Source organism: Lepisosteus oculatus, chromosome 6 (assembly GCF_040954835.1).
Source record: "Lepisosteus oculatus isolate fLepOcu1 chromosome 6, fLepOcu1.hap2, whole genome shotgun sequence".
Lineage (NCBI taxonomy): Eukaryota > Metazoa > Chordata > Actinopteri > Semionotiformes > Lepisosteidae > Lepisosteus > Lepisosteus oculatus.
In genome coordinates this window covers 51815104-51834802 of record NC_090701.1, presented here as the reverse complement: position 1 = coordinate 51834802, position 19699 = coordinate 51815104, and the positions used below count along the sequence as shown (strand labels likewise).

General features: G+C 38.3%; 1 protein-coding gene across 1 annotated transcript in view; it reads right to left on the bottom strand.

Moving 5' to 3' along the window:
* prex2 (phosphatidylinositol-3,4,5-trisphosphate-dependent Rac exchange factor 2) overlaps nt 1-19699 on the bottom strand; it is a 171372-nt gene that overhangs the window by 105465 nt on the left and 46208 nt on the right. Inside the window, exons 7-9 of the mRNA XM_006633898.3 lie at nt 19141-19274; nt 17107-17210; nt 12271-12420 (exon numbers count right to left, since the gene is read on the bottom strand). Of these exons, the coding sequence (XP_006633961.2) occupies nt 12271-12420; nt 17107-17210; nt 19141-19274 (388 nt within the window). The remainder of the gene's footprint in view (nt 1-12270; nt 12421-17106; nt 17211-19140; nt 19275-19699) is intronic.

Below are 19699 nucleotides of genomic sequence, written 5' to 3'. Positions count from 1 at the left end.
ACGTTTGCAGGTCCGAGTCACTTGAGATTCCCCAAGTGGCAGAGCACACTTAACTCTGTGCCACTGAGGGCTGGATGGAGTTAGTTGGCCAGGGCTCTCTTGACTGTCAACAACATAATAAATGTTCTCCTCCACACTAAGAGACTACCTCTTGCTGGTCAAAGATTATCCTCATACTGTACGTGTTTGGTGGGGAAAAAGATGTTCATCCGCTCCCCACATGTCACTTTGGTGGTCAGAAAATTTAAACTTTATTTGATGCTGCTGGGAAATGGCTGTCAGCTTCCCACCTCTGTCCATAGGAAAATGAGGAAAGGCAGGGGAGGAATCATTAATAAAAATCTGACCAGCCTCACGCAGAACTATATTTAGTGCCATTCACTAACATGATAAGTTTCGTTCTCCACTGTTCCACGTTGGGATGGCTGCTTTTCTATCATTTTGAATGCTCTCCTCAAACAGGGCAAGACATTGTGTTTTGTACACTTATGTAATTCAGGACTGTAACATGACATCTTTTCGGTAGAGGCACACTGTCATAATGATCGGAAGCTTGCCTGCCTGCCTCATGCATTAAATCTTTATCTATTCACTGGTGGGAAACAATAACACACTGTACAGGAGTTCATATTACTTGGCAAACAGAAAATGCAGTTGTCTCCTGAGACTAAGGCGTCCAGACCGAGATAAACAACCTTCATCCCTAACTGGGCTGGGGTTCCTGCTCTTCAAAAACTGCAAGGTACAGTAGATAAATACACTCTTGATTTCTATGAACATATTAAATATCTTCATCCAGGTTTGGGAATTCTGCTAATCCTAAACAGATACAATTCAGATTTATCTGCCAAAAGGAAAGATGCTACTCATTATACGGTACTTTACAAAAGTTACACAGACCACTTGCATACTCTGGAAACTGAGAAGAACCCGAGTACAAAGATTAGCCTTGCATGTGTTTTAATCATCTGAGTCTGCATCTGAAACGTCTTCGGAATTCCATGTGGAAAAAATTGAGTCCAAACTTACACTTGAAGCAATCTATTTTTAGTCTGAAGAGGACTGTTTTTAACATAGCTGGATTTGAGTATGAATTATTTTCTATTTAGATTTATCAATTCTAAATAATTTACCCAGTAACATACTGTAGTCTTAAAAAACAGACATAACTCGAGCTCATCTATGTTAATCAAATAATTATTAAATAACAACTAAACTTTAAAAATGTGGATTCAAAATGTTACATGCTTTGAATACCCTGTCAGCAGCTGGATTGAAAATTAATTTCAATATTGATTAAACTTTAAAAACGTTCTATAAATATTTTCACTGTGTGTTGTATCAAAAGCCTCTTGCCAGTTAATATCACTTTGAAACAGAAATTATCCTCTGTATAATATTATATCTAAGACTGATAGATCATGTTGGAATTTTAGGAATTATTTTTTTAAATAATCAGCACAAATACAACATTTATTTCAAAATAAAATATAGATAACAGTTTAAATGAAAAATATGTGATTTGCTTTTTTGACCTGAATTTAAAAAAGCAGTGAGATGTGATCTTGTTTCTTGGAATGGCACCTTTTCATATTTGGATCAATGCTGGAAAGAGCTGCTCTGAGATCCATGCTTTTTAAACTTGATCTTTGTTGTCAGCCCAGTTTTGGGAAGCACTGCTACAGTATATGGCTGTCGCATTTTGAGAAGTTTTTTTCTATCTTAAAGGAAGATGTCACATTCAGGTCACATTCACTGCTGTGCTCCCATGTGATTGACAGACAAAATACAACCCCAGTCTTCTCATGCACAGGAAAACATACTTTACTAAAGTCAAAAGAGACAAAAAAGCACTTTAAAGGAATCCAGCCCTGGGCTGGGAGACCCTGATTCAGGAGACCTATGCTGGCTTTTATTCCAGCTGAAATCCCAGCTACAGTATATAACTGAAACAGCACCATTTCAAAATATGTTTAACAGAAAAACACAGTAATATTGTATATATAACTATAGACGAATAAGTTATACTTCTGTCATTCCAATATGAATTTAGAAAAGGAAGGACAGTTCTAACACGTACTATAAGTTTTTAAACAGGTAACAAGGACAGTAGACAAAAGTAAACCATATGACATTATATTTTTGTCTACTAGAAAGCTTCTGATACAAAAACCTTATACCAAACCTTATAAAAACTTGATGTATGTACATAGATCAAGAACTGCTGAACAAATAGGAAACAGCAAGTCATCTTAAGTGACACAACTTCCAATTGAGCAGATAGAAGCAGTGGTATGCCACAGGAGTCCATTTTCATCTCTTTGCTCTTCTTGATCTATAACCTCGATGTAAATTCTGACATAGCTAGCAAACTAGTTCTATTTGCAGATAATACAAAAATGTGGGGAGTGGCAAATCACAGCAAGGGAGTTGCAAAAAGACTTAAAAGCTTTTAGTGCAAAGTGATCCACTTTGGTGGCAGGCAGACACTTAGTACATACAGTATCACATGTGTGAATGGAAATGCAGAAAACTACATATAAAAGGGATCATGGTATTTATGTAAATTCCTCCACGTCCTCTACAAAACCATTAAGGGTAAGCAATAGAATCGTTGAGTTTTACAGAACAGTAGGAAGATAATACTGTGCTCAGTATCAGTCAACACACAACACAAGGGATATTCTAGCCTGAGAAAGAGTTCAAAGGGAAAAAAAAGAACAAGAATGATTTCTGGTCAGGTAAACATCCGCATTTAGACTTGATTAATGGAACCGATTAATGAAACACAAAACAGTACGGATAAGGCATTTAGTGGAGTACCACAGGGATCTATACTAGGATGAGTGCTGTTCCTGATTTACATTAATGATCTAGTTCCTGGTATACTTAGTAAAGTAGTCAGGGTGCAGATGGCTAGGATCCAAAACAGGAAACTAAATTTAGCTCAAATTCAAGACTTGGTAAACACCTAGCAGATGGCATTTAATGTAGACAATTGAGGCATATGTGCAGGCAGCAAAAAAGGACTGCAAATGTCCCCCAATTTACATCAGGGATAGGGACGAGAAAGTCACAACTTCTAGAGAAACGATATATACCGTACAGAGAATTTTCCTTAGAAGAATAAGGCAAATATGCAGGTTTTGGGACTGTAAGAGCGGCAGCCTTGCCCATGCGCCTTAAAGCAGGAGGCTTTTCCCATAAGAATGAATGGAATAGAGTCAGGTTAGTTAAACCTAAAGTTAGGCTAAGTGCGTGTTTCACTTTTAGCTGCCAAATACAGAGCACATAGGGTCCTGTTACAAGTCCAGTTTATTTTCCTAAATAATGCAACTTATATCTCAGAAAGGGGAATTAATATCCACAAAGAATATGTAATTAGCTTGAGATACATTCCCAACATTCAGTTCAGATACACGCATATATTTATTGTACCTACTGTATAACCCATAAAAAAACCTTAAAGAGAAATAGCTAGCATCACCAACTCCTTACAAATTTTGGTCTCAACCAACAAATGTCACTTGATTGTTGGTCATATAGAATTGGTTTAATCAACTAAAAGTTAATGTTCGGAGCATCAGGATTTATTATCTCATGAGGTCATGTGCAACAGCATTGTGTGCAGAAGGAATAATTTTTTATTCTCCAAAATATTTTTTCAAAACGTTGTTGGCCTTTGGTGCCTTCTTTAAAAAAATCTACAAGTGCAGAGAAATTTTACGTTAAGTATCTGGATTTATCAATGACTTGAGTGCAAAACAACACATATTGTGGAGTGCCTTAAAATAGAAACCTTCTGTACTGTATATCGTAGATACAAAACAGGAAACACTGATCCTGGAAAAAAATTAAAGGAAGGTATTTATGTTGACACATCATTTACATCTTTTAACAATGCAAGGAAGCAATAGAAGTCAAACAAAGTGTTAGCGCATAGTGTTATAAGCCCAAAACCTAACTCAAGGGGTTGTTATGTTAAAATTGTACAATGCACTAGTAAGACCTCATTTAGAATATTGTGTACAATCTTGCAGCCGTGATCTTATTGTGTAAGATCTTGCAGCGGTGATATCAGTCACAACAACCAGATATGTCCAGGTACAGTACCTTGCTCGTTGCTTCAGTCCTGAACAGAGAAGACTATGAGGGGACCTGAGGAATTCCAGTGCCATTAAGGAAGGCAAACCAATGGATATCTTCAAAATGAACCGTGGAACACAAACCAAAGGACTCAAGTGGAAACTACATGGAAGTGCATTTAAAACGTCTTCAACACCCAAAGTGTTGAGGGAGCAGTGAACAATCTATCCAGCCATTTGGTGGAAGCTGAAACTTAGGCTTTCTTTAACAACTGGATGAGATCCTTGGATCAATACATTACTAACTACCAAATGGACCTCATGGGTCAAAAGGCCTGCTTTTGGTTGTAGCCTTGCTTGTGTTCAAGTATTAAACGAAAACACTATGTCTTATTTTCTACGAATACCATGCATAATAAGGTCTTCTTATGTTGTGACTTTTTCACAAGGTTCAGTGAAGGAAAGCTCCTACTGTACGTACTGTAGCTCTCAGTGGGATTTGTCTAGGTCAGGATATTTTAATTAAGCACAGTGCTTTATGTAAGCTAGACCAGAAGTAAACATTGAACAAGACATCAGAAAAACAGTAAAGAGATTAAATGTTATTTCCAAAAGCTTAAAAAGAAAACATAGATACAGATTCAGCCCTGCAGATTACTGGAAAAATATATGTGCATTAGAAAAAGATGCTGAAGTGACCTTAAGAGTTAAAAAAGCAAGTCGTATTGGGTGTATTGTGTTTTTAGCTTTTTTAGTATTTCCTTGGTGTTTAGTGAAGTTAGTGATGAGTAATGTATGCACTATAGCAAGTAACATAGTAGCTTTTGTGATCTAGACCTGGTTTCTTTTCATAAAAGGCAGTAGTGTGGAACAGTGGTTAGCATTCAGGATTTGTAACTGAACAGTTGTGGTTCTAAGTTCAAGCAGAGGTACTGCTGTTGTACCCTTGAGCAAGGTACTTTAACCAAAATCGCCCCAGCTAACTACCCCATTGTATAAATGGTTGTGGAGGTAATGTCATATTGGATAAAAGTCACAGCCAAGCTATTGATTTCACTCTTTGCCTGAAATTTTACGAAAAGGAAGATGCCCTGAATCATGTTGTTGTCAGAGACCGAAACATCTCCCAGAAAGTCAGAGCTCCAACACCTAAGACCAAGAACTAACAGAGCAGAAATGAGATATGTCATAGAGTGCTGTTCCCTTCCTGCTCCAGTTCTAGCCATCTTTTTTTAATAAAAAGTATATTTAAAAAAAAACTCTTTTTTTCCAGTGATTGACTTCACAAACATAAAATCTTGTACTTCTCATAAAATGTAAGGGATGATAGACAGAGAACAACTACTACGTTATTTAAGTGTATAATGTTCCTCCCTATTTTTAAAGCATTTATGAAGGCTTTTCTGTGACTAGTACAACTGCAAAATATAAGCAGACTGAAAGGGATACATATACTGTACATATATACACCACAGAAAGCAGCCAACCATTTTTATCAAGCAATGACACCACAAGGACAATTCTTAGCTTTTGTCAACTACTTAACAATGTAAAATCAGACTGGGCACAGGATATATGGCCTATAAATACAACAAAGAATGTTAACTTGCTGCCTTGGGACAAGCTAAACTCCTCTGCAGATGGAAATACTGGCTCCACATCAGGATGCTTTAAGGTTTTTATTAAAAACAGAACGCAAGGCTTTTTAATATCTTCTTTGATTTAAAAAAACTCTATCTGTCTTCATGTACTTAATTCTTCCGTTCTAAATATATCATGCAGCATGCAGACAGACACTAGAAGTCATTGTAATATATTGAGCTGTGTGAATCTCTAAGCTATCCAAAAACACCGTAGCTCACATCACTGAGGGCAATATTGTTACTTTTTATCATAAAGGGTGGCTTGAATTGCACTGGAATGTCCGACAAATCCTTGTTTTCTCTTTTTTCTGTCTTCATTTTCATCCACACAGATAAACATCAGGCAGCTTAATGCGTCTCCTCAATATCCTCTTAAATATTAAAATATAAATCAATTGCTGTGTTGAAACTGAAAAGATGCCATTTTAATGTATGATGTTGATTTAGTTAGCTCTCCTTTTCAAAGTGATTGTTGTCATGGCCTGGCAGACAAGATTTGACAATATCTTTAACACTACATTCATTATAAACAGGCCCACATATACTAATTTGCAATTTTAGTATAATCTTTCATATCTGTTTTGATAGCTTCAACTGTCAAAACCATGATCAACAGGAGTTTCTGCTACAACAACTACAACTCTGAGTTTATGGAGTTTAACATTTATCTTGACAATTAATGGGCGGTAAAGCGGCTCTGTGGTTAAGGATCTGCGCCTGTGGCTGGAAGGTTGCCAGTTCGTATCCCGCAGCCGGCAGGGGAATCCTACTCTGTTGGGCCCCTGAGCAAGGCCCTTAACCCCAACTGCTCCAGGGGCACCGTATAAATAGCTGACCCTGCCCTCTGACCCCAAGCTTCTCTCCCTGTCTGTGTGTCTCATGGAGAGCAAGTTGTATATTGGAGAGCAAGAAATTGTAAATGGCCAATAAAGTGATCTAATTCAAACCAATGAGATATCCCAGACCATGAACTAGAAATCCACACCTATTAAACAATAACCAAAAACTCCTGAATTACAATGCAAATTAAAATTATAAGTTTCAACTAGGTTAATGCTGGCATTAACACTAGAGGCTAGCTAGACCATGGGGATGGTAGACCTCTTGGATATTAGCTTCTTTTAAACAGTGCACAATGTTTGTCTATTATTGGAAGATAAAACTGGATATTAAGATAAATTAAGAAAAGTATTTTATTAGAGTTTTCATGTCTTTGTATTAATTTCAATTAAAAGCTGCTATGAAACGACACTTATAAGGTGAGTCACTGGATTGGTGCCACCATCGTATCTATGAATAAAAGGTGCTCCTGACTCACCATCCTTGAGAACAGCCCGGGACCCTGGTACGACTCCTGCCTAGTTAACATCTGAGGAACCCAGCACTCGTTCTAGCTGATGATCCGGCTGTGGCTGTCCTCTTCTAATGGCTCCACATCCCACAACTCCCATATTTGTTTGGCCCCCCCTTTCTCCTCGGTTCCTCACGTGAATTACAAGTCATCAACCATGATTCAAATACAGAACTACAGCACCGAAAAGCTCTGTGGACCCCAAGGATAAATATGGAAATCTCATCAATTTACTATGATAGCCTTCTTGAATCAACACCCATCTTTATGCAAATACAGTATGCAGTGGTTTATAGTGATCAATTCCATGTCGCTTGAAAAAAAATGTATGTCTGAATTAAACAAACAAAGAGTAATTAAGGTATAGGGGACATGGAAAAGTAAGTGAATCCCTAGCTTCATAGCCTCAATTAAGTGAATTATTAGAGTCTGGTGTTTTAAATAATTAGGTAGATCTTGGGGGCTGAGTTTGTAAGGTACTACCCTATATAAAGAACAGAAATATTATGAGTTTGATGTTCACCACACAGGAGTCGTGTCTGCCTTTGCTCCATCACTGCGGAAGCAGGGTGATGTTACCATGGTAACTGGCCACACCTCCACTCTTCTATCAACGACGGTTACCAAGGATACATAATCAGACAGAAAACCTGATCTCCTGTGCACCTTCTTCCACCACTCCGCCATCAGGAGGGCAGGCTTCTTCGGGTCAAGTCAAACTTTTTTGCCGATCTGGGGCACAGTTTTGTGTAGGAAGTCTCCTCAAGATTCTATCTCTTAATGTGCTCCCTAGTTCCTGTATTTCCTGACCTGCGCCTGGACCGGTCTAGACCCCCTGTCTAGACTTGCTCCCTGATTCCCCCCCGGTGTCAGTGACTCTCTAGATGTTTCCCTGGTCAGGACCCTGCCTGTTCCCTTCTCAACGCCTTCGGACTGTCTGTCTGTGCTGCGCTACTGAGATGCGCCGGATGTGACCCTCGCTTGGGTGAACTCCAAAAATGATCTCGTATTCCCCTTGGTGCCCTGGACAGTGTTTTGTTTGACTTTCCCGCCTACACAACCACAAGCTTGACAGGCAGCATGTCCCACTCAACCACAGCCTCTCCGGTTAGTTTGCATACCACTCAGCTAGCCCAACTCTCGGGTAAATTACACAAATTGATAGTGTTGACGTTCTGAAGAAAATTATAGGAGAAAATGAATTGGTACAATTGCCTGATGTTATTTTAATGACGTTTTACACTTGTGCATTTGCGAACTTTCTGGTTGTTCAGGTATTTGTTGTCGAGTGATTTAGCACTCACAAAAAAAGCTGCGAACATCCTATTAACCTGTCTCGCTTGGACTTCAGTGTCTGCATTTGAAAGGCAAATGAAAACCTAATAACTTTCTGTTAAAGAAAAACAGAAAAGAAAAATAATAACCATGACACAGAAAATTGGGCATACCAAAATCAACGGCTTAGAAAAGCTAAAGAAGAAAACACGGTTGTAATTACCCATCAGCCAAGACTGGGTCAGTGAAGAAAAACATCTGCAGCTCATGACAGAAAAGTTATCAGCTCTGTCAAGTAAAACCCTAAAAGTGTCACTAAAATTGCCAACAACCTCCATTTTGCATCCATGAAGGAGTCAGGATCCACATTTCACAGAACACTAGGACTGCAGTACAATGACTATACCACAAGATGTAAACCTCTCAATTGCACCAAGAACAGAAAAGCCAGATTACAATTTGCTACAAACATGACAGAAGAGGATTTTTTTAAAAAAAGATAAACCCCTACCTATGTGATGGAAAGATTAAGTATTGAGAAAGAAAGGAAATGAAGGTGTCTAAAGAAACATCATCTGTGAACCATGATAAGATAATATCACAAATTCCTAATACAAGAAATTGTACAGTATATAGCCAATAAAGTGATCTTATGCTCTTTACATACACACTGGAGCCTCTTCTGGAACAGCCTCACTCATCTTATTGATGATGTAACCGATAATTACAGGAGCACAATCGACTATTGTTAAATATTTTGTCTTCTTATGTAGAAGATAATGCATGCGTGTGTGACCGTCGCTGTTCCACGTGGGCTTGTGCCCTCGCCGCTCCGTCCCGCAATGCCTGGGCGCGAGCCCGAGTCTCCAGCTTAACGCAACAGGGAACTAGCCAAGTGACCTAACAGAGACCTCCCCCAGCCCAGGGGCTGAGGTCCCTGCTACGCACAGGGAGGGCAATGACGTCACTGTGCCCAAACTAGCTCCGCTACATGTGTTCTATGTTTTTGCAAATACTTAAACGGAGTTCAAACTACTGTACTAGAACCAACGTTCAAGAACTTGTTCAGCCATTGCATTCAAACAACCGAAGGCCAAGTATCAGTTTCATTTTTCAAGGCTGAGAAGAAAATTCCATGAATTAAAATGATGAAAACTAGCTGGCCTTCGCTATCTCCTCAACCTAAAATTTATAACATGATTGTGGAAACCTCCAACAGCTAACTTCTTGAAGACCACTGACTTTGAATAATATCTTTTTGTAAAGAAGGCAACAGCTAGTGTGACTTCAAAGGAAGTCATAAGAAGGTTAATTAAGTTTAAGAAGAGTATTCAAAGATTAAGAATAATCATTGGTTTTTAGAAATCTGCCCAACTTGCGTAGAACAGTTGGAAACGAACGCTCCTCCTAAGCAATCCCTTAACTGTGCTTAAGAAATTCCATCCTTTTCACAAAATAACTGTCAGTTCAGTTTCAAGTTTTAAGCTCTTTTCATGTGTCCCTGTGTTTATTTGAGCAGTCCTACTTCTTCACTCCTGCCGTTCTTGTTGGATCCATTCAAACCACCTTGGATTCTAGTTGGGTAGAATGACATTCAAATGTGCTTAACAGAGGACACTTCACGCTAGACAAGGAACTCGAAAGCTTCAAAGCCCGAAAGGACAGTTTTCAAGCTGTATGGTTGAAAAATGTCAAATTCAGAGGATGTAAATCTAAAAAGAAATGTAAACCTAAAAATAAAGAATTTAGTCTTTTTCAAAGTGACACAAACACGTACACTATGAACAGATGGCTTAAAATCCTGGTAGACAGTACATTGAACACCACAGCTCCACATGCTACCAGATACCATGCCAGCTCAAACACTAGGCCCTTGTGCAGAGACACTTGTCACACTACTCTGCATGTGACATGGCAGCTGGCATGAGTTTGATAAAAAAATCCCCATTCCACCGCAGATTTCACAGTCATTCACCCCTCTTTGTTCACTGTTTAGTTTCTGCATCCTCTTTATAACCCTTCTGTATATACAGTATCTCGGAACATTTGAGGTTTTCTATTATGCCCATATTTGGGGGAAAAGGTCATTGTCTTCACCCCTGCTGTTTTGCCACCAGAATCTAGTTTTTAGGACATTTTGAATGAGACCCCGCATAAATTTCTGAATGCTGAATGCACTGAACTAACAAACAACTTCAATTTCTGTGAGCCACAGCTCTTAGGCATCACAGCAAAGCACAGGCAATGAACAGATTTACAACATGCTCTCAGGTGTCCCATGGGGTTGTGACAACATAACAGGCTCAAGTGTGACGGGCTCTGCTCTGCCTGGGACTGGATCACAACCGAGCTTTGACAGCGCCTCATCCTATACAGCAGCTAACTCTGCAACATCACAAGACTGGGTCTCCTTCCTTGGGAGAATTCTGTGCTCCTAGGGTGTGATGTTACCTACTGTGACAGGCCCAGTGCCATGTTAACTATGTTAAACATACACCAACCATGCCTGGTTCCATGGGATAAATTAGCAGGGCTAAAATGTCAGATAAAATCAAATCTATTAAATGTGCTTCACTGAACAATGTTTACATTTGTCAGGTAATTCACAAATAAGCATTATGACAAATAAGCTGAAATCAAAAATCAAATCATACTTTTAATTTAACCATCACTTTTCCTTCTTTATGGAAAACCGTTCCCCGGCTGGCGCTAGTCACAGTGCCACCAAGGACCCTCACAATGTCTCCAAGGATTTTTGGCAGAGAGGGGAGAGAGTGTAACCAGGCACAGCAAACTGCACAGGAAACCCCGAGTACAATGTAAAGAAGGGCAGGTTCAGGAAGGAAGGAAATCTTTGTGACAAATGCACATTGAAACAAAAGCGAAGGCACTTACTGGACGAAGATAATTTACCACACATGGCTTCAAGTATTACAGTATAAGAATACTAATACATGCAGCTACCTGATTCCAATCATAGTGGGGAAAAAGCACAAAGGTTATCATGTAGAAAATAGAAACAAATACTGTAACATGAGGCTCACAGCTTTAAAGCAGTTAAAGTGTAAGCATTAATTCAGTAGTTTGTTCAAACATAAGTAATGCAATGAGCTGACGTAGTTTCTAGTGTTAGCGTATAGGAAGTTGTTTTGGTGTGTAACACGACTGGCTGAGGAAATGGAAGTCGGTAAGTAGGGTCAAGGCTAACAGCACCCCACCTGGCCTCAATTAACAAGGAATGAGCCAGGGAGCCGCTCCAAGGATGAAGATGGGGAGGGGGGAAGGATCCTACTAAAGATGCTACAAAGGGTTCTTAGCAGATGAGATACATATACAGAGGAAAGCTGAAGTGAGCTAAATTAGAGCCTAACCTCTTCCAGAACTACATGCAGTGAAAAGGGAGGTTTCTCTTTTAACTTTTAAATTTTTCATCATCACCAATTTAGCACTTACACAATTAAAGTGTGTGGAATTACAGTTTAGCTCTTTAAAAAAGATCCAGGTCTTCTTGTATTCTCATTCACTGTGACTGTAATGCGTAGCTTACTGTGGTACAGTATAATTAATATCATTTTACATTTGGACAACAAAAAAAATTGTTTGCACATGAAATCATTTCAGGCATGTTTTAAATGCATACCAAAAATCTCCAAATGCAGACGGCCGAAACGTTGTGTTCTCTTTCTTCTTTTTTTCAGCATATTAGCGATAAAGCTTGATGATTCTGAATGGCAGCAACCTTGTTAACATAGTTTGTTCTTTCTTTGTGAGTTGGGGTGTAAGAAGGTGAAAGGAATGTCCTGTACACTCTAGTTTGTGATGTACACTTCTCCTTCAAGGAATTGTTTTGTGAATGAACTAACGAGTGGGTTTTCAATCACTACACAATGCCTTGCAGAATGCTTCGCATACTCACTCTTTCTCCTTTCTCGCTCCTTTAGAATAGCTTCCAGCCACTCCTGCTTCTCTTCTGGTGTCTTTGCCATGCAAACAAACCATTTGTTTTTTGCAGTGTTGTGTATCTTCCAGCCATTGTTCACTATGTTTCCACTGCTGTGGTAATCGGCTACAAAACAAAACAGAATGACACACACACAAAAAAAAAATCAGCAGTGAAACAGGAACCAGAGGAAACAAGTGGAAACTACACTGAAGTAGATTTAAAACTCAGAACCTTAGAATTTACTTTTTTATGTAAATGGTTGTGGGAGTCTGGAACACTCTAACTGCTAAATTGTTGGAGCCGATACCCTGCTTTCTTTCAAAAATGTTTAAATAAGAACCTTGGATCAAATAAGTACTAACAAATGGGTTACATAGGCCAAATGACTTCCTCTCTGTGACCTTTCTAATGTTCTGATGTTCTAAAAGCTATTGTATAGGCTGCTGTGGTACAATGAAAGACTTCACACTCTTATTAAATGTTGTTTAGTGTTTTAATAACCAGATTCTTTGCCTTCAAGAGAAATATTTTGTGTCATGTGGCACAGCCAACAAGTATGTTACTCTGTTTTTTTCATGTCTATTATGTTATCTGTAGAAGACCACAAAGCAAAACTAAGCAGAGAAAATAGATGAGTGCATGTACCAAGCTTAGAATGCAAGCTCAAGATCACCACATAAAATTAATCACTAAGAGAAACTTTCTAAAGCTAGCCAGGTTAAGTATCACTGCAAGGCAATGGTGCATTGACAATGAGATTGAAATACGGTAAAATAAGAAAAGAGATGCTGTTTTATTGAAAAATGGAGTTGATTATTTTTGTAGAGGAAAATCCTCCCATTTTCAATCCATTTGTCCTGGTGAGTGTCCAAGCCACAGAGAAACAGCATTATGAAAATATTTCTTCCCTGAGCAAAAACTGTTTCTATCATTTTGTTCTGTCTCAATGTTAAAACAGAGCTTGGTGATTCATCTTTCTACATGTTACAAAAGAACACATGTTTGAGTGCAGTGAAGAGAACCATCTCCGTCATTCCTCCAGAAGGCTAAATATCATGTTATCATGTAAATATCAGTATTAGAAGTAGAAACTCTAATGGCAAACGTAAATTTTAAAGTAAGTTTTCTAGCCTTTGCGTGCAAGAATGCCCCTTGGGGCATAGCAGAACATAAAAAGACGCACAGTATCCCAAAGTTCAGACATGCATTATAGTAGTGCTGCACTATATTTACTGAATGTTCTATTCATTATTCCTTGGATCCTTCGGCTCTTAAGAACAGCCAATATCTGGAGCAAAAACAGCATCTATTGACCCAATTTTCCAGAGTGGTAAAAGTAATAGCTTCCAGGGATTTCTTCCAAATTGATTCATCCTTGAGAAGTGTTCGGTTGTCAGACTTTTTAATGCCAAGACAATTGCAAAGACAAATCTGAATCAAAGCAGGGTTTTATGTTCAGCTGCACTGGAGCTCATATAGTAATGAAAATAAAAAGGTTTTTCCTATTGTTTTTGTATATTGAAAGTTTATTTCTGCAGGGTGATTCTAGTGGCCAAGATGTTAACTGTAAATATTCTAACAGCTCAGTAGTGAGTGCTTAACAACATTTATGCCACTGTCATTTTACATAACTTATCCTACTTTCACTTTTGGAGCCAGTAGAATTGTAACTTCACAACTTTCCAAATGACAGGAGGCAATTCGGGCTGTCTTGCTTGTTTGGTTGCTTAAAACTAATCGATCCCAGAATCTTATTCAAAATTTCTTGTTTTCATCTCATGTCTTAAAGGATCTTAGGGAATCAGCTTCAGCACCATGGTTGTTATATTCCCAGACACCACTGACTCTTTGCATAAAGACGTGACTTCTATTTTCAGTCCTAAATGCATCTGCTCTTAATTTATACCGCATTTCTCCTCAATGCCAATTTAATATGTTTTGAACAAACTAGTCCTTCAGGGAGGGCTGTTCATCCAAATTATTTATTTCACAAATGTATTTCAATGTGCCATTTTTATATATTTTAAAACAATCGTAAATAGTAACAGTGAAGCTGTTCCTATGTCTGACACTTAACACACCATATTATAATTCAAAGAAGTGACATTTAACTTTAATAATCAATTACAAATTAACAATAAAGCATCTGTTATTTCACAACAAAAGGCGTTTCTAACCCTTATTGGCTAGATAGAACTGTTGCAATGTAATCTTATAAACCATTCTTCTGAAAACGTCTAGGTATGTTCTTTACCTGCTTTAAAGTACTTCAACAAAATATCAGTAGTTTGGTAAAATTGTAATAAAGACAAAACAAGCTGACAAATATTAAAGAACAACATGCTTAATGCTTTAGTAGGCGGAGGAACTGGCAACATTGGTCAGATCAGCACTGACACAACACCCCTCACTATGAGGAATGAACCAGGGAGGCAGCTGCAATGGTGAAGCTGGGGTGGAGGGAGGGGAGACAGAGCACATGTACACAGAGGTGTGAGTAGCCATGGACTATTTGAACATAATGGAGCAGAATTTGAATCCTCTTGAACCTCTGTTAAAATCTTTTGTAGTGTGTGGTTAAAATGAATTTGGCAATTTATCCTTTTGCCTAAGATCTTTTAAAGGTATTCAGACTGGATTGGGAAAACACTCAGGCTCTCACCATGAAAGGAAACTAGCAGCATTTATTACATTTGGTGCTGAAGATGAAACTCATTTTTTCTTTAATATTTCAGATTGAAGCCTTAGACACAAGGCACACATGCACAACCACTTGAAAAGCAAGCCATGTTTATACTCCACAGAACTCCAGTCTGTCTAAAATATCTATAATATGAAGCCCTTTTGGGAGAAAATAATTGTTTCTACAAATATAACTGATCATCTGAGTGTGTTTCTTATCCAAGATACACTGCATTAAAAGTTAAAAAAACACTTTTTTTTCTTGAGTCCCATCATTATGCCTACAATATGACATCATTATGTAATCTAAAATGCTACAAAAAACACGCTCCACCCTTCTAATGACCACAGAGGAGAAGCATTGAACTCCTTAGATAAATAAAAAAAAGTAAGTGCCAATGTTGCATAATGTTGTCCAGCTAAGAAAATCACACCAGTTGTATTCACTACTGAAAAATAAAACAGCACTATCTTGGCTTTCAGATTTAATTTTCACTCCTTAAAATTTAAAAGAAACCATAGTCATGTGGCAGTTCTAAATGACTACAAGTAGAATGCAACAGAAAATAGTATTCTGCTCATTTCCAGTTGCAGAATTGGGTTATGTGCAACGGTAAAAAACTAGCAAGCAATACAGTACCTTTAGCAAGCACTGCCTCTCAATCAATTTGAAAGAAAAAAAAGTACATATACAGTACAGTAATATGAACACACAAAAGGCTGCAAATTAGATTAAGGCACATTGTTCACTTAGTAACTAAATTTACTGTAATTAATTCACATGGTCTGAGTTTAAAACATATTTAACATAATGTATTAAAAGTAAAGAATTATGTACTGTATGGCTTTACTTTTTGGTTAGAGGATATGAGCAGCAACAACAGCCTTTTAAAGACATGTTTGTTAGAATGGTGTCTCTTTGTTAACAGTGAGAAAGGTTCAGGTCATTGAAAACATTCTTCTAAAATGTTGTCATTTTGATTCACTGTGCAAAATGTTAAACCAGACTTATTCTGAACTGGATAGTCCAAATTTGCAGAAAGCAATTTATGTATTGCCAGTAAGATTTGCAGCAGCACATACTGTAACTTATGCCAGAAGCACAGAGCATGAGTTGGGAATCCCCCCCGCTGCGATCAGGACACGGCGACACAATTTAGAATCGCATACAGTATAAACCTAGCCCTGAAAGTCTCATCTTTCAGACGAGCCGTTAAACTGAGGTCCTGACTCTCTGTGGTCATTAAAGATCCCCGGGCATTTCTCGATAAGAGTAGGGAGTTATCATGGTGTCCGGGCCAAATTTCCCCCCTCAGCCCTTACTGTGGCCTCCAAACTGTGCCCATGTATGATGGGCTTACACTGGCCCTGCGATGGACTGGTGTCTTGTCCAGGGTGTACCCTGCCTTGCGCTTGTTGCTTGCCAGGTAGGCTCCAGCTTCCCACGACACCGTGTGGTATAAAGCGGTTTAGCAAATGACATGACATGCCATTAACCTACTGTAGCTAGTACGTCATTGGAAAGTGCAAGAAAAACCAGGACTAATGGAGAAAACCCACAAGCAGGGGGAATAAGAGACTCCTCATAGAAGGGGACACAGTCCTTAATTAAACCATGCCTAACCTCCAAACTGTTGTGTTGCCTTGTCATTATACCTTATTTTAAAAGTTAAAGGGGAAAAAAAACTATTTTACTGAAAACAAGTTTTTGCCCTCAAGTAAGAGTTAGATCACAACCTTTCAGTGATGAATTGCTGACAGGTTGTGCAGTATTCTTTCACAGATTATCTCTAATGTGCCTATTTTACTACAATAAGGCTACCATCATTAGAAAATGAGTATGAATTTATAATTCATGCCATCATAAGTACTTTCACTGTAAGTACTGCTTGACTGAAACATTAACTTTACAGCTATCAGTGAAATATTAGTGTAATTTCCATGCCTCCCATTACAATCACTCAGCTCCAGACTGTAATTGCTCAACTCTGGTAACACGCCTAATATCTTTTTGAAAGAAACACTTCAGAAATTTATAAACTGTTTGTTCTACTCCAAAGAATTCAAAGAAAGCTCATTGCTTCTGCACTTTTCTCCTGTATTGCTGATCGATAGAAAAACATTTACCTGTGCCATCATCCACATTCTCGACTTCCATAACTTCAGTATTGATTCTGCCTCGGAACAGATAACGAGGTCCGTCTGTAGCTGCCTTGCTGTTTTTTAAACGTCTGTAATTTTATAGAAAGAAAACAAAATAATAGTTAACTCCTGTTATGTCCTGTTGGCTTCATTGTACTAAAATTCAATGTGTCCATAAAACTTCTACTTAAAAAAGAAGACACAGTCTTGTGAAATACCCAATCATGATGGCTGAAGCCCTGCGGATTTTACAGGTCTTCTTAAGATATCAACTGCTGACACTTTAGGAGAGATTTTATCAATTAAGCACATTACTATATTTATTTAAGCAGCTTATACCAAGGTTGATAAAAATTAAAAAATATCTCAGAAGTATTTGATTGTTCAGATTTGGACAGTTCTTTTGTAATCATTACTATTGAAGATAGGTTCATACCTAGAACGGTTTTGCAATTTTTCTGTGCTACCATTGCTAACTATCTGAAGCGACTCTGCTGTGCTGGGAACATTTTAGCAACACCCACACACGTCCCTGGAAACTGTATCCAAGTAAAAAACTGAAACAGTTGATTTCATCTGTTTCTGGGAGGTGGGTGGAGAAAAAGAGAGGTTTGAGAAAACCCACATGGGCCTGGAGAAGACATGCAAACTCCACACAGACTGCAGAGGCTGGAACTGAACCCAAGACCCAGAAGAAGCAGAACTGCAATGCTGTTCTGTAGTTCTTCCTAATGGGTTTTTAATGAAGAAAGGAAAGAAATACACAACTCAAAAACACTATTTTTTTAGTAGCTGGTTTCTAAACTTATCAGCACATTGTGAATAAAGGCTTATCCATCTCGTGGAGTTAAAATTAAAGTGTTGCTGGGGTTTCTGTGCAAAACTGCCTTAACAGTCAGTGAGTATAAAAAACATCATTAGTATTCAGTTTGGGTCAGAGTTTATTTAAACTTGATTTTCTTCTGCACATTGAACAAGGACTCTGCACTTAGGCCAAAAAGGAAGACAGCAGCAGGTAGGGTGACAGATGAGACTTTATAAGTACTAATTTTATATTTCATAGGACTTATTTCTCATTCCTGTGCAAAAAATCTAAAGCGTTTGAGGTGTCACAACATCCGCGGCAGATATCATCTGGTGACTTACAGTAAGAGAGGCTTCAGTGTTATGCTTTCGATCCCAATTCAAAGCCTACTTTCACATTCCCTGCATTTATGATAGACTTAAATTCTAAATTCATTAAATTCATTTGCACACAAGGAATTCAAGCCTGCCGAGAAAAGTACGATGCAGAATTCCCTGTTTAGAGCAAGGAGCACTTTCTACATGATTAAAATCTGAGCATAACAGGAGATCTATTACACAAGTGAAACAGTTTCACAACAGAATAACTACCGATATGTACACGACACAGCAAACATGTCTCGGGACAATTCTCATCACCAGGGTACTGATTGACTTCTGTGGTTCCTGTTTTGGTCTTGCTATCAGGTAGAAGGTCGAACGAATGAAGTGCGTAGAACAGTAGATCACATTTACCCTTACAATGCATCATAGTAATCCTGTACACATACGTCTCTGTGACAAGATCCATTTTGAAATACGTCTAAATTTCTGTGACATTTTAAAATAATCAACATGGCCTGAGAGGAAAGAGTTCCACCAGTTTCTGGCAAGAGGCCACAACTCTCAATCAGACGTTTCATCAAGATTTAAGACCCGCTCTGCAAGAGTCACCCATTAATGTCATATGGGATGCAACTAAAGTCAATTACAAGGGCAGAACTTTGTCTCACTTCTATGTTTTGTAGTGAAGAGTATTTTTGCTCCAACAACCTTGTGATTTTAACAGAATCAGACATATCCCTATCAACCTGAGGTATGTTTGGTAAAGACAGATGAAATGTTCAATGAAATACTTAAGGATTCCAAACTGCTCTTAAGTCAAAAGATATTTCCATACAAGGAAACTAATTTATCTCCAACCACTGCAATATTTCCAAAACAAAGTATATATACCTATTCTTCTTCTTACAGTACACCAGCAGGTTATCAAAAAGAAAGAAAATCCGTTCCTGTATGTTCCCAGCCGATATTTTCAATAGCACTCCGTGCATGAGCATCTCTGTACACGTATCGGTGATGTTGGAACCCTGAAAGGAATAAAAAAAACGTGAATACAGTCATTTTTTGAGTAAGAATTATCAAAGACCTTACAGAGGATCAAATGTCTGAGATGCAAGATGGAATTTTCTGGAGATAATAAAGGAAATGCAACAAATAACTACTGTCATAAAAAAACAGATAAGAAGATGCATGTTGGCACTCCCTATTATCCTAATCCTGCATGCTGCCTGACTTGTCGGCAGAACTATTTGTCAGGGATCACACTACTGTTGTAGCGAGGGTATCTCCACTCTCAGCTGTGGACAAAGAAAAACTGCCAGGTGGTGATTTGTGTTCTTGTAACCAACAGTGACGATATTCCTCAAAAGACTGGATCATTCACTTTAGTTTTTCCGATTCTACTCAGCAGGCTCTCTGTGATACAAGAATATCAAACCAGACTTTGAGGCTG